Source organism: Sceloporus occidentalis, unplaced genomic scaffold (genome assembly GCF_023333645.1).
Source record: "Sceloporus occidentalis isolate IW3139 unplaced genomic scaffold, rSceOcc1.0.p SCAF_55, whole genome shotgun sequence".
NCBI classification, from domain to species: domain Eukaryota; kingdom Metazoa; phylum Chordata; class Lepidosauria; order Squamata; family Phrynosomatidae; genus Sceloporus; species Sceloporus occidentalis.
In genome coordinates this window covers 157,132-173,310 of record NW_028317035.1, presented here as the reverse complement: position 1 = coordinate 173,310, position 16,179 = coordinate 157,132, and the positions used below count along the sequence as shown (strand labels likewise).

The window sequence follows — 16,179 nt, the reverse complement described above, 5'->3', positions numbered from 1 at the left end:
AAAGGATCAGAAAGGGGGATGGACATACTTGTACTAACACTAGCAGGATAACAGGTTAAATAGTCATATGGCAATGTGCATCTGGGGAGAAAAGGGAAACAGGCATACGCAAGCATTTCTGCAGAAATGCAACATATATGCAAAAGAGAACATAGTGTGGAAATGCATCACAGAGCACATGTATAAATTGGTTATAATGAATTGGAAGGAATTAGACACTATATGGCATAGTCTCTTTCAAGACAGTCTAGTGAGGTGGCTTATTTAACCCCTTGATGACAATTGACATGCCAGGCATGTCACTGAAAAAACATTCTGTTGACAAAAATTGACATGCTTGGCATATCATGAGTTTAAACAGGTGTAGAAAGCAATCTAAGATCAATATCTTCTTCAAAATGGTGTTGCTGTAATGCCTCGATCTGCAGCAGGGGCCCAGTCTGATTGATCCACGATTGCACAGAGTGCACTGTGACCGCTCCGGAGATTTAGCCTCTCATAAGATGGCGGCACCCATTAAAACAAGTTCTCAAGAGTCTCTCCAGATACTGCATTCAACCATGCAAGTCAATGCAGCACAACTTACTAATTCTCCATTGATGTCGCCATCACGGGAACTATCCAGTGTCAAGAAAATGTGAAAAAAGAGTCCAAATTTATAAAAAGTTTATTTTTATGAGCAAGTCCTAAAATTAGCGCTATATCTTCTCAAAATTCCTTGCATGGAAAGAGTTAAGATACTGGCATTTGTAATATCCATGGGGGACATGGGAAAAACTGACCAGACGAAAAATATTTAAAAAATGCACATGTGGCCTTTTAGTCCCCAAACTCAACAATCCACAAACTTTTGGTACAATTTATGTTTTTAGTTATGTTTTAAAGTTTATGTTATGTTTTAAACAATTTATTAAATATTTCAAATAAGTAAAATTTTAAATCAAAACGCTTAATAATTAATAAAATATATTATAATAAAGTGTCCAAATAGGCTCACTGGGACATATTTCGTCAGTCTATGACTTCCTCAGCCAGTGTATTTGAAGTATTTAATAAATTGTTTAAATCGTTTAATTTTATACACTATCTTGAGTGATTATTCACCAAAAAGGGGCCTCGGAAACGACCCTAAGAGTGTCCAATGTATGCTTCATGAGCCTAAATTTTTAATTTGGCTCTGAATATGATTCCATGTGGTATCTGCATTTGAGAGACGTCAATTGAGACCGCTGAACAACCCGTACACGCTGAAATTTAAGTATTTTTAATTTATTTTATCTTCTGGAGTCTATATTATATAAAACGCTAAGTTAGAGGAACTCTTTCTTTTCTATTGCTTAGCATTTGAAATACACTGGGGCGTCTAAATCAAAATATGTTATCTAAAGAAGTTCTGGAGCTAGTTTACCCCACTGCCCCTTTACTGGTGCTCTCTTGAATGTCTATTGAGATCTGTTTGTAAGAAAGTTTCCCTTATATTACATTCAGAAAGTTGTATTATCCTGATGTCTGCATCTCAATGAAGTAACAATGTATATTTGATAAGGGACAGATTGAATTAATGTATTTCAAAATCAATAAATTATCCAATGAAAATACACATAACTTCTGCATTTGATATAACCATATTTAATGTCATGAAACAGAAAAGAAAAAGAAAATTACCGTATTTGCTCGATTATAAGACAAGGTTTATTTCAGAGCAAATGCTCTGAAAAATACCCCTTGTCTTATAATCGAGGTCGTCTTCTAATCAGACCTCAAAATAAATGTCCGCTGGGGCCAGGCTGCTTACTGGTGCTTTGGTCACGAGCACCGTCTCTTGTACTAGCAGCAGGAGAACAGGAAGCCAGCAGAGTCGTCATATGACTCCGCCCCTCCTTCTTCCTCTGGGGGTGGGACAAGAGGAGTTACTCGCACAGCCTGGCCTCTGCAGAAGTCTGCGAGTGAGAGATCTGCAGTTCAGGTAAGGGTTCAGGTGTATTTCAATGTTTGTGAATGAGCGTGTGTGTGTGATAGCATGGATGTGTAAAGGGGGGTGGTAGCATGGCATAGGGAGGCTGTAATCACACTCCTATCATCCCCAGGTTCCAGCATGTACTGGCTGCCTGGGCTTAATAGGAGTGTGATTGCTGTTAGCAGTTATATATATATATATATATATATATATATACCTTCAGAAATGCCTTTTAACCTCCTATATGCCACTCTGTCCCATGACATGCCTTTTAACCTCCTATATGCCAAAGTGGCATATAGGGGTATAAGGCATATCATGGGGCACAGTGGCATATAGGAGGGTATAAGACATTTCTGGAGGTAGAGTGGCATATAGAGGGTTAAAAGGTACATCATGGTGCAGAGTGGCAAATAGGGGGCATTTCTGGGGGCAGTGTGGCAAGTCTGGTGGCAGATGTGCATAACTGGGGGGGGGCAGGTTGGCAAATAAAAGGAAATAAAAACTAAAAATATTTTTCTCAATCATAGCTTTTATTAAATATGAAAAAATAGTTTACATGAACTAATATTTACTAGTAAAACTTTTTTACTTATAGGGTAGTCTTATATTCAGGCTTTTTCTTTTTTTCCTAAATTAATATTTAGATTTTGGGGGGTCGTCTTATAATCAAGCAAATACGGTATTTTATTGCATGTAAGTGCCTCTTACAGGGATCAGGCTCCTAAACACTTGGAGCTATCCAGCACAACGTAGTGCTGAACTGTGATTTTCACTGCAAACCAAAGCAATATGGTAAAATTGTTACATTAATATGTACAGTATATTTTATAAACAATTGGAACACACGGTGAGGATCCTTGCTAGGACAGTTGTTAAATATGTATTTTCTCGTATAACTTACTTGGATTGCATGCTTTAAACTGTATACATATAATATACATATAAATACTCTTAAGTTTATTTTAACTAACTTAGCTCAACTTTCTATTTATTTAAATAAAGCTTTTACCAGATACAAACAAATGTGATTTTATAAACAAAATTATTCAATTATTGTTGCATGGGTATAGTTTACTGATATAATTTGTGCAATAAAGTCTAATACATGCATAGGAATGCTTTTAACTGGCTTGCTTTAAAAAAAAAAGCCAGTGTCCTTGGAATCCTTGCCTTTTTACCCCCATTCTGTATTGCTTCACACTTTTTAACAAGGTATATTTCAGGATTAATTCACTATAGCTGGATTTTGCAAGAGAGCAAACCAATTCACTTCCCTCACAATACTATGTATAATGAAGGACCAACCTCTGTGTGCTTCTCCAGCAAGAACAGCATGGTTGGCCCTGTATAATGCATTTAGTATAAAAAATATTGCAAAAAATGGAGGTGTTTGACAGCGACATATACCAGGAGCTGTAAATTCATACCAGAATTAACATGTGTGTGAAAAAAATGCAAAAGAAAACTATTACCACAAAGTTTGACAAAGGCTGGTTGTAGAATTAGTGCATAGAAAGAGTTAAAATAAGCATTTGATATACCCTGGGGAGTCTGGTTTACAAAAATATATGGTTTGATGGGGTAAATTGAACTGACTTGCTTCCAAAGGTGTCCCAACTTCACCTACAGTATTATTTTCATGAGCATTGTGTACAGTCTTGGAGACCCAATCTCCAAAAGGATATTGTTTGCAATATAAAAAAATATCAGGAAAGAGCAGAGAGAGGAACTGTGAAAAAAACATTTAAATACATAAAGAGATTAAACAAAGTACTGGAGGAAAGTTTATTTCAAAGGAGGAGAAATTGAGAATCCTTACCTGGGAATTCCTTTTCCTTGTCCATTTCCAAGGTGGCACAGGTGAAGAAAGGCTCCGCCTATCAGGTAGGGGAGGAAACGCTATAAAAAAAGGAGACCTCCCCTTCCTCACCAGTGTGGTTAAAAAGACAGACTCAGACAAAAAAACAAGTCAACAAAGGTAATTTAATGGGTGGGAGCTAAATGTGCCACCTTGGAAATGGACAAGCAAAAGGAATTCCCAGGTAAGAATTCTCAATTTCCTTGCTATTCCAAGTGGCACAAGAGAAGAATTAGCATGATAGGGAGGGAAGGATTCCAGTCTGAAGGACATGTTGACCAAATTGAGACTCTTCCGAGGTATGAAGATTCAGCCTGTAGTGCCTTACAAATGTATGGATCGATCTCCAGGTCGCTGCCTTGCATATAAGAGAGGGTCCATGCCGGAAAGTTCCGCCCAAGAAGTTGATCTAGTCGAGTGTGCCTTTAGGCCCGGAGGGAGGTTCTCATCCCGCAAAGATGTAACATTCAGCGATGGCGTCTTTTAGCCAGCGGGCTATGGAAGCCCTGCATATCGACATTCCCTTGTGGGCCCCCACAAAAAGACAGGAAGAGGGAATTTCACTTCTTCCATGAGTACATACGAGACAGGTAAATCAGGATACACCTCCGCAGGTCTAGAGAGTTGTAACACATCTTACCCGCTGGCGGAGAGCCCTAGCTAGATATTTTCCAGGCTTGTCCCCGTGTTCGTAATATAACGCCTTCAGGACTGACGGGCCTGAGAAACAAGGATAGATGACAACTCCCTCCTATACTCGAGCAATTGCTGAAGATCCGCAGCAGAGGCAAGGTTTTTGTGACGGCGCTCCAGCTCCGCGAATTTGGTGTACAGCACGCTTATCTTCGCTGAGTTGGCCTTTTTCCGCCGAGAGCAATAAAACGGCCGCGGATCATGCATTTGTGGGCTTCCCACACCTTCAAGGGCGAAATGTCCGGGGACAAATTGTCATCGAAATAGTTAGAGAGTTCAGATCTAAAGTCAGACACCACAGAGGCATCTGCCAGCAGAGATTCGTTGAGACGCCATGAAGCAATGGACGGTCGGGTCAAATTCGACGAGAGGAATAGGATGAGAGGAGCATGATCCGACCACGTGAGAGAGCCATATCGGGCAGCAACCAGGCGGGTGAAGTGATAGTGAGGTATGAACAAATAGTCTATGCGAGTATATACTCCCGTAGGCGAACAGTAAAAGCTAAAGTCCTTGTCACATGAGTGTAACGCCCTCCAACAATCAACCAACTGAAAGTCCCGGAGAAGCAATTTGATCTTGTGAAGAACATGCGAGGAGGTGCTGGAACGGCCCACCGACGTGTCCAATCTGGGATCGAGCGCCACATTAAAATCGCCCCCAAGGATTAAGGTACCCTCCTGGAAGGGGCGCAACAAACGTAACATTCTCGAAAGGGCCCTGTGCTGTTGTCGATTGGGTAAGTAAACATTGGCAAACGTGTAAAGAGCACCTGCTATAGTACCTTTAACAAAAATGTATCTACCTTCTGGGTCAGATAAGTGCGCCGTCTCCTCGAACGGAGTATGCTTATCAAATAGGATAGCGGTACCCTTGGACTTCCCGGCAGGGTTGTTACTAAAGTAGCCGCGGGGGTAAGCAGCATTGAGTAAGTTAGGGTGCGCAGCAGCAAGAAAGTGAGTTTCCTGCAGAAAGGCCACAGAGGCCTTGTGAAACTTTAAATCACGCATGAGACATGACCGCTTTTCAGGGACATTCAGCCCTTTCACATTATAGGACAAAACAATTAGGTGTTTAGGAGAAATGGAATGAGGAATGACAGGGGACAACATAGTACGAAGAAGGAACTGAAAAAAGGGAGGGGGAAGAGAAAAAAAAAACAAAAAACACACAAGCACACACACACACCACACAAAGAACACAGAAAAACAAGTGGCACCACCGCCTTTGGGACGAGTATTAGGCGGGAGACCAAGAACCTCAACAAAAGAGGAACCCGAAAGGCCGCCAATAACCAAAAACGTCCACGGCAGGGGGTAAGTAGCAGCCGCTAAGAGAGAAGACAACCAAGTAGGAGATATCAGAAGCAAGAGAAGAGACGGTATGTAGAAGAAGAAAAAGGAAAAAACATCAGAGAGGAGACCGCCCCCCCCCGATCATGAAAAACAGGCAAATAGAAACAGAAACCCATGAAGCCACAAAATACAAGTGGCAATGACGGGCGTTAGAGAACAGGAAACCAAGAACCTAGAAGAACATCAGACCCCAAAAAACCACTGCGGCACCCAGAGCGGACAAAGGAGAGGCCTGCGTCACCTCACATTACGAATACATCATTATGCATAATGCAACCATAAATGTATATAGCACACATCTAATAATAATAATAAATAAAGAAAAAAAAAAAGGGTCCTTGCAAACAAATGTAGTGTCACCATAACATGAATTTGCACTGGCAAAAAAGTATACAAGTGTGACACTCCGCTATCGTATGCATTAACCCAAATGATGGCTGGAGTGCCCCTGTAAGGAGCAAGAATGTTTCTATGTTTACGACTGTAAAATCTAAAAAATAAAAAAAAAGTGTGCCTAATTGTAGAACTTTGAACTAGTATTTAAGTACAAGTGTTATGTCATTTCACAAGACCCACAGGTTTGAGAATTTAGAACTGTCTTGAAAAAAAGAAAAAAAAATAATAATAAAAAAAAAATAGCGTGCTCTGACTTTGTGCGTATGCCTTACTGATGACCAACGTGCAGATATCTAGATTAAATTATCTGCTGTCTGTAAACCCAGATACCATAGAGGGGTTATAGTGATGACAGTGTGGAGAGATGACCCGGTACCCAAAAGGTTAGATAACTAGACCGGTGATAAGTGTGTGTTTTGCAGACATACGGTAGCTGCTGGACGTAAGGGTTTCAACATCAGACATTTCCCCATGGTATGTATCAGGCCAGCACTGGCCATCTGGCACATGCCGACAGCACCCCGTACTCACCCGGGCTACAGTGTGTAGCTACTGAATGAATTAAGTGAGCATAAAAACATTAAAAAAAAAAAGTGGCCGTGCATATAAAGCCGACAGCAAAAGCTACAGTCTGGTAGCTGCTGGCCTTGCGAACAAATGTACTGTGAGCGGTGGATTCAAGGTCCCCTGAAGCACAGCAACCGGCTTAGGCAACGAGGCACAGGAACACAAAACAGGCCCGCAGATATCCGAGCATGGGGTAGCCGCTGCAGGAAAACGAGTCATAGTTGCAGGAACTATTCCTCACGTTCATGAACCCCGCCAGGATTCTCCCCGCCACCAGGCCGCATCCGTCCAGGGACGACGCGAGCAGTGTGGGGGCGCCCCGACGGGACCCGACCCCGGCTCCCTCGACGCGAGGGCCCATTCGCGGGAACATGCTCGAGGTAAGGATCCGTCAGGCTCCAATCAGGGACAGCAATCTCGGGGAGATTCAGCGCCTCCAGGAAGGCCGGAAAGTTCACCACACGGCATAGGAGATCCCTCGGGGGCGCAGGAGCAGGACGTCTAGGCCGCAGGGCCCTGTGGGCATGATCCATCTCGACAAGGGCGTCCTCTGGTCGGCCGAGCAGCGAGTTAAAGATGCGGGTGAGTAAAGCAAAGACATCTTCCGAGTCGGCAGAGGTGGACTCCGGAACTCCTCGAACCCTCACATTATGCCGCCGTCCACGGTTGTCGACATCCTCCAAACGACGACGGAGTTCCGCCAGAGATCTCGTGTGTTGAGTGGTAAGTGAAGACACGTGCGAAAGCGTCTGGGCCTGCTGAGTGAAGTTACGCTCTTGCGCTGAGACACGTGTCTCTAGGCCCGACAGGTCGGATCGCAGCATAGCAATTTCATCCCGCACGGTCTGCTTCAGCTCCTTAATCAGAGTGCTGAAATCCGCTTTCCACGGAGCAGAGGAAAACAGGCGAAGGACGGCCCCGGCAGATGAGAGTCCACACAGGTCATATCACCGGCGCCCTCAGAGCTCGAGGAAGCACCAGAGGCCTCAGGTCCCAGCGAGGCCAACTCCCGAGAGGTCTGGAAGTATTTCCTCAGTGACGAGGAAACCCGTTTCCTAGAGGTAGTCGGGGTCTTGGGGTCGCGTTCACCGCGTTTGTTCTTGCCCATGATGGATCGGGTATTCTGCAAGCACAAAATATAACGAGAGGGAGACAGAGCTCTCACTTCAAGCTGTCATCTTCCAGAGCGGCCGGCCACGCCCCCCAAATTGCCGTATTTGTTCTGAAAAATACCCCTCGTCTTATAATCGGGTCGTCGTATAATCAGACCTCAAATAGGTCTGACTATGAGACGACTAAGATCCAGATCTTTTTTGCGACCTGGATCCTCCTGCCCCCCCCCACCCCACTTACCGGTGCCTCTGAGTCCCCGGTGTGCAGCCGGGGCAGTGTGTAGATGTCTACGCGATTCGCGTAGACAACTTACGCTGCAGCCGGAAGGAGGTGTGGCTAGCAGCGGGGGTTGTCTGCGTCCATCGCGCAGACCTTCCCCGGCTGTCAGAGATCAGACTTCTCTCTGACAGTCGGTATGTCTAAACTCAGGATTTTTTTTAATAAATGTCAGAGAATGTTTCACCATATTTTATTTTAATAGTAAACTACATTATATGATCAAAATAATGGTACCTATAGAAAGCCCTTCTTACCCTGAAAAAAAAAATACATAATTTGTGTTGGTACACTAAAATTACAGCTAAACAGCAAAACCCGCAAAAATTTTAAAATGGTCCTTGTCAAAAAGGGTACAAAAAATAACTCTGTCCTTATGTTATATTGATTAAAAAAATTAATGTGTACTACAGTGTGAACTAAATTCCGAAATTAAGACTAGCACTAGTGAATAGGTGAAGGGGTTTGGAGGTGGCTGTTTCTTGAAAGTGATCTCTCTGCCCGACATATAGTAGGAAAAATGAAAGATGTAAACAAAAATATGTTAAGGTTGATGATAGGCAGGTTTCCTCGGTCACTAATAGGAATGAAAGCTGCAGGAAGTCAAAGACTGAGTTTCCAAACAGAACAGCTAGCTTAGCCTCCCTTCCACAACTTCTGTTTTACCTTCTAGCTCCCGGTACATCTTTTACATTTAGAGCGTTTCCCCCGTTTTCTCCTTTTGTTTTTAATTCTATCTTTCTCTCCATCTATCAGTTCTCCTCCCCTTTCAATGTTCTCTTTTTCACCCTCTCTCTCCTCCCCCAACTCTCTGGCACCAATAACGAGAGGCAGATGAGCAGCGGTTGCAGTGGTCGGAGCATTCCGCCTGGAGAGGACAGAGCAGATCTGCGCCCAGCCTGCGGCACACAATGAAAGACATGGTAAAAGAAGAAATAGGAAGTGGAAACCTGCAGGGGAAGACTGGAAACCCGTAGGGCGAGAAAGGCTGAGAATTAAACGCCTGAGAGGGAGGTACATACTGAAAGAGGGAAATACAGAGAACGGTACAGATCGTGGTAGAGGGTGAGGTGCAGACAGAGCAAGACAACAACATTTGAGGAGAGTGGTGGAAAGAGTCAGGGGGAGGTTAAAACGAGCCGTAGAAAAAAAACACACTAGGAGAGAGAAGAATTTCCCTCAATTATATGACAGACGTAGAACAGGATCAGACAGGACACACATGCAAACCTACACATAGCCAGGCGCATAGAAACACACACCTTCCTCTCTCGTCAGCAGCACGACATCCATCCTGAAGACTTGCAGCTTATCTGCATCATCGTCGTAAACACCCCTATTCAGGGCCAGGAAAAAGACTGCACCCACTCAGCACTTACACATTTACTCATTGATCAGTGTTATCAACAGAGCTGACTAGGAGCATATTAGGTATGTATGTGAACGCACAATTGGTATGTATATGTAAGATGGGCAGATATGTATATGGGATAAAGAACAAATGATATATATATATATATATATATATATGTGTGTGTGTGTATTGCTATGGAAATAGATATGCAGAATATTGTTGAAGGGTGCATTAAACATACATTATCACTCGTAATCCATTCTCATAATGAATACATTGGTATATTTGCCCCAATGGTACAGAACTATTGGATCTTTTTCTGATTCTGTAATACTAGGAATGTATTGATTTTATATATATATATATATATATATATATATATATACACATACATACATACATACATACATATACACAATCTGAGTTTACATAGAACAAAAAAGGCAAATCGCCCATGGTGATTTGTATATTTTGTTACTAGCGAATTCTACTTTAAGAGTGCTGGAAAATTATTGTGATACAACATGGTCGGAGACAGCTGTGTGTGTGTAAACACTGTGAAGGAACAGTCTGTCAACTAGTGGTCGGTAATTCTGACTGCTATGTAGTATGTATCTGACATAGTATTTGAGCATCTAGCAACCTTGTAATTATATATATATATATATATATATATATAAAACATCCAAAAATAGTTACCGGCACTCCAGGGACTTCTTTAAATAATCACTCCAGAAACTGCAGTTTTCTAATCAACGTTTCAGTCTATTTATTAGACTTTCATCAGGACATGATATATGTTATGATATATATATATATAAATAAGTTGGTTGTAAGGAGGTTAGCACATGTATTTTATTATGGGAGCTGGTGCCAGTGCTAAACTAAGAATTAGCACCTGCATGACATTATTGCTATCCTGTAGAACACTGTGCTCTTTATTATAGCAAAATACATGTTTCATAATATTAATGTCATTTATGCCATTGCCAGTAATGCCAAGTAAAAGAATATATATTCTGCACAGTAACTGAGTTTGTTCTGTTACTTAAAATTATGTATGTGAAATGTTTCCCAACTGCTGCTTCTAATAAACAGAAACTTGTGTTAAGGGACAATGATATGTGGGCTTAGCTTCATATTGGTTATGCAAATAAGGTATTAACAATGGCATGACTAGTTTTCACTATGTCATCTGAAAATAACCTTTCTGAACATTGGGTCTTTCGAATGTGACAGAAGCTAGAGCTACATAAGGAAACAAAAGATTTTAGTTTTTAGCATATAATATTCTTTTGTGTCTAGAATAATTGATAGTATACACAAATAACATATGTTAAAAATATGACTATGTATATGTACCTTCACTTTAAATGTATTATACTTAAAAAAATAAATGGGAAAATGACTGATGATAATGATGTTTTGTAATACAATAAATACTTTCCCTGCTTTTCTTTTAGGGGACTTTTTCTGCAGATCAAGTGTTTTTTTTCCTCCCCTTTCACAAGTGAGTTCAGACAGCACTCAGGTCTACATGTACTTGGTCTGATTGAAGTTACTTGATTAAGTAACATCAAATAAGTGAATTTACTGAACTGATTGAACCATGGGCTGATACAGACATTGTTTTGGATACAATAAATCCTGCATTCCATCTTGTCCAACTGCTATACCAAGGCCAGAGTCATATGATGATGTACAGAGTGTCTCTGCTGTTGAGGGTTTGGAGGTACAATGTCCTAGATGTGAATTGCTGTTGCCACTGATCTCAGTGTAACTATGAGGTCCCCTTTTGCCCTTTGGTTACAGCATTTATGGACCTTCAGTCTATGTTTACTGTGGGTGGCAGTGACAAGGGCAGGGACATTACCACTGAATTGTCAAAATAACTGCATTTGTGCCAGTGACATCATTAGCTGCCCTAAGAAGGAGTTGGTGGTGGTGCCCAGTGGAATACCCAGCTACACAGCAATGCTAGACCTCAGTCATAATAACTTAGTCCGTCTGCGAGCAGAGTGGACCCCAGTACCTCTAAAAAGGCTACACACCTTGCTGTTGTCTCACAATTATATCACCTTTGTGTCTGCTGATGCTTTCATCTTAACCCCTCACCTACGGTACCTTGATCTATCCAGTAACAAGCTTTACAAACTGGAGGAGAATGCATTCAGTGCTTTAAAACAGCTGGAGGTACTAATTCTGTTCAAAAACTCAATCGCAGATATTGATCGCAGTGCTTTTGATGAAATGAAGCATTTGCAAAAACTCTACCTTAGCCAGAACCATCTCACACACTTTCCTGGAGAGCTGGTAAATAATAGAGAAATACTGCCTGAGTTAACTCTCCTTGACCTCTCCTTTAACCAAATAAAACGCCTGCCTGTGTCACAGCTGACGACGCTGCCTGCCTGGCTCAGCAATGGGCTGTACTTGCATGGTAACCCATTGACTTGTAACTGTGACATGTATGGACTGTTTTGGAGTTGGCAAGTACGACAGCTATCTCCTATCGTAGATTTCCGTGACGAGCTACGATGCAACTATTTCTCTAAGGACAAAGTAGAAGCAGTGAATATCTTCTCCCTCAGTGGTATTAAGGATCTAAACTGCAGTGCTGTGACAGAGGCAGGCATGGAGGTCTATCTGGGAGACACCGTGACTTTGAACTGTGACACCAAGCATAGGGGTATGACTCAGGTATGGATTACTCCTGGTAATGAAATTATACAAATGGAACTCAATGAGCATGTGAAGAACCACAGCATATCTGTGCTAAATAATGGCAGCCTGCAGATATATCCAGTTCGTATAGAAGACAGGGGGATATATACATGCTACGCACAAGGAAATGTTCCGAATGAGACTCTATACGTGACACTTAATGTTTTCAACTTTACACGGCATGTGCACCAAGAAACACTAAACACTGCTTACACCACATTAGTTGGCTGTGTAGCCAGTGTCATCCTAGTACTGATATATCTTTATCTAACACCATGCCGCTGCTGGTGCCGGCCAAGAGATAAAGTTCAAGGGGAAGACAGGGATAGCATACGCTCCTCAGTACTTAGTGCCACTCCCAACCATGAAACTACTAGTGACAAGGCTGCCCTAAGTCGTCATGTAGCTTTTCTGGAGCCTCCCGGAGATCTCAGAGGCCAAAATGGAAAGTTGAAACCCAATGGTTCACAAGAAACCCCAGGCATAAAGGGTTCACCATTTCCACCATCATCACCTCATAGGAAGCTGTCAGACCCTGGATCCATAAGTTCAGTGTTCTCTGACACTCCTATTGTGGTGTAAAGAGTAGAAAAACAGGAAGGCAAGATAAATAGCTTGAGAACACATAATAGCTCTGGTTGACCTCCCCCACCCCTTGTAAAGTGTGCCCTGGGCTTCCAGCATGTGCATGTCAGATTGGAGCAGAAGAAGGTTTTTAGAAAACAGAGCCTAGAAAAAATAAGTATGAAGGCATAATAGATGAAGACTAAGTAAAGATAATAACCTTAAATACAGAAGAGAAATGGAAAGAGATAATGCAGCAGGAAACATATGAGATGTTAATAGGTTTACCTACCCACAGAAAAAAAAAGAAAAGAACACTAAACTGCCTGAGATAATGTAATCGTAGAAACTAAAATCATGTTTGCATTGATTCAACCAACTTTGGGAACCTGAGTGCATGGCAAAAACCTACACTTACTTAGCAACACGTCGTTTAACACAATATCCCCATTTCCATTTAACAGCAACACTTGTAATGTGGCTTCTGTAGATAGAATGGAATGCATTCAGTTGAAAGCTTTGTTGATTATTCAAAACCACCAAAGCTAATTAACACACTGTAAACAAGCAAGTATATTTTACTGTTCAAGTATTCCTTACTGCTTCTTTTAAGACACTCGTGAGCATTTTCTAAAAAGCTTTTCTGCAGACAATAGTGCAATATCAGAACTGACAGTATTAGCTTTCTATTTATGCATGATAATTTCTGGAGGCTAGGGAACAGCGTGAGATGTCTAAAGCAGGATATGATAAATAAGATGTTAGCTCAATGTTCTCTATTTCTAAAATACCTCAAAACAAATTCTCCCCTATTTTCCCATGTTTAAGAAGCACAATTCTCTCTCTTGGCTATACCTAAACACTGACAACCCACATAAAACAATAATTACATTCAAGTCCGCTAAGAGATTTAAGTGTTACTGAGGTGCATTTTTTAATATAGGCAGTTGTACATTCGACTTCTAGTATCTGTCTATATATACGTATATATATATCAGGGCCGCCATCAGGGGGGGAAACTTGTCCATTAGTAAGGGGCCTGGCTGTCCTAGGGGCACACTCAGGGAAAAAAAGCTTGGCGGCAGCAGTGACAGAGAGACGTCTAGCACACAGCTCACAGCTAACCACTGGTGTTGTTAATAAGCAATTTTTATTTCTTCTCTGGCCAGCACCAGAAAAAACCCACAGAACTTAATTTGTGTGCAAGCCTGCCGACTAATGCCTCCTGTAAATGAAAAGGGAGTACGGGGAAATTAAGTCGTATACCCCGCCCCCTAGCACTACACATGGCAACAAGAGGAGAGTCGGGAGCAGGTCTGTGGTATGACTGGAGCAATGGGGATAAATTAAAGGGGTCTTTTTACCATGCAATGGTCAGTAAGGGGTAAAAGCAGTCACACTGACTTGTGCAAGTGCTGCAGGTAAGCTGCACAGAAGAGCAAGTCCATATTTTAATAGAAACTAAACAGTTGGTCAATGTAAAAAAAAAAAACTTGTCTATGCCATATGTGCCCCTAAACAGCTTGTCTGTGTCATATTTGTCTACAAACAGCTTGCCTGTGCAATCTTTGTCCTCAAAACAACTTGTCTAACATTTTTCTCCCCAAACAGCTTGTCTGTACCATATTTGCCCAGAATAACTTGTCTGTGCCATATTTGTCCCTAAACAGCTTGTTTGTGCCATATTTGCCCCAGGTTATCTGTGTCATCCGTGACCCCAAATAGCTTGCCTGTGCATCTTTATCCCATAAACAGCTTGCCCGTACATCTATGCCCCACAAACAGCTTGTCAATGCCCCAAAACAGATTGTCTGTGCCATATTTGGCACTAAAAAGAAGAGTAGAAGAGATAATCCTGTTGTGGGGGGTCATCTGGGGAGGGGGTCCTCAGATCATTTTTTTCTGTATGGGGCCCCAAAATGTGTGATGGCAGCCCTGATATATATATATATATGTATACATAACACAAGCACACAGAACTCCAATGCCATGCAAGTTGACATATAACTTTGTGAGTGACATTAACAAATCAGTATCAGAGAGGGGAACTAGATGGAAAGGGGAACTAGATGGAAAAGGGAAAGATTGAAAGACTTCAAAGAAAAGAAGAAAACATACTGCTTTATTATTGTCTAGGAAAGAGACAAGTGAGAGATAAAAGAAAAGTATAGAAGTGTGCATTAATAGCTAATATATCAAGATACACCATATTTACGCAACTTTTAGATCATTGTTGATATTATTTCACTTTTCAGATTTCACTTCTAATTTCAGCACTTGAGACAGGCCATAGAATCTTTCCCTCATATACCTTCAGCTTGTCTTGTCACCTTCCTCATCTTTTCTTACCCTTGTCTTGCGTGTTTTCCTATATGCAGCTAAACCCTGCTCTCTGTAAAGGATATACATACAAATATATATAAATATAGATATATATAGATATAAATATAGATATTTTATTTATTAAAACCTGGTTGCATTGTTATGATAGTCTGGAAAATGAAAATAAAGTTTTAAGTTGCAGATGTGCTTTTTCTCTCTCTCTCTCTCTCTCTCTCTCTCTTAACTGTTGCATTTCAATTAAAGTGCTCACAGAGGTATGCTCAAATGTAAATTAGAATGATTGTTTTGCTACTAAAGGGACAGTGCAGCCATCATATGCACTTTAATTCATATGATAGCTGAGATATCCCTTTAATCTTTTGTAGCGTCCTCCTTACAGAACCCCTTCATATTAATTTGCCACCTGTCTCCACCGCCCTAATGTTTGCTGTGCAGGAGAATCATTGGACTGAAAACATCAGAATATGCATCTTGCTTTTTGAAGTTCACTAACCTGCATGGCAGGCAGGCAGGTTTTGGCTGCAGAGCCGGCCTTAGGTGTTCTGGCGCCCTGTGCGGACTACTCCTCTGGCGCCCCCCATCCCAAAAAAAGAAAGGAATAAAAACTTGTAACAAAACCCCAAACACTATATACTACGCCAAACATTGATGTGGTCTAGGCCTACCACTTAATTGTCTGGCTTAGTAGTAGGGATGCACCGAAACGAATTCTGGACTGAAACCGAAAGTGCAGCATTTACCTGGCCAAAACCGAATATGACCCCCCCAACACCATAAAAAATCTAACACTTTTATTTAAAGTAAGTAACACACCAAAATAGGAGAAAACAATTAAATAATATTATATATATATATATATATATATATATATATAAAGTCCAAAAATAGTTACCGGCACTCCAGGGACTTTCCAAATAACCACACAAACAACTTCGTTTTTCAAGTCTATATATATCATATATATATATGATTAACA

At 41.4% G+C, this 16,179-nt stretch overlaps 1 protein-coding gene across 1 annotated transcript; it reads left to right on the top strand.

The window, feature by feature from the left end:
- The first annotated feature begins 11,354 nt into the window (after positions 1-11,354).
- LOC149287872 (amphoterin-induced protein 1-like) lies at positions 11,355-12,878 on the top strand. Its single transcript, XM_089492253.1, has one exon. The coding sequence runs from the start codon at positions 11,355-11,357 to the stop codon at positions 12,876-12,878; it is 1,524 nt and encodes a 507-aa protein (XP_089348379.1).
- The last annotated feature ends 3,301 nt before the right edge of the window (positions 12,879-16,179 follow it).

Coding starts and splice junctions, on each gene's coding strand:
- LOC149287872 (XM_089492253.1), top strand. CDS start 11,355: ATGAGGTCCCCTTTTGCCCTTTGGTTACAGCATTTATGGACCTTCAGT.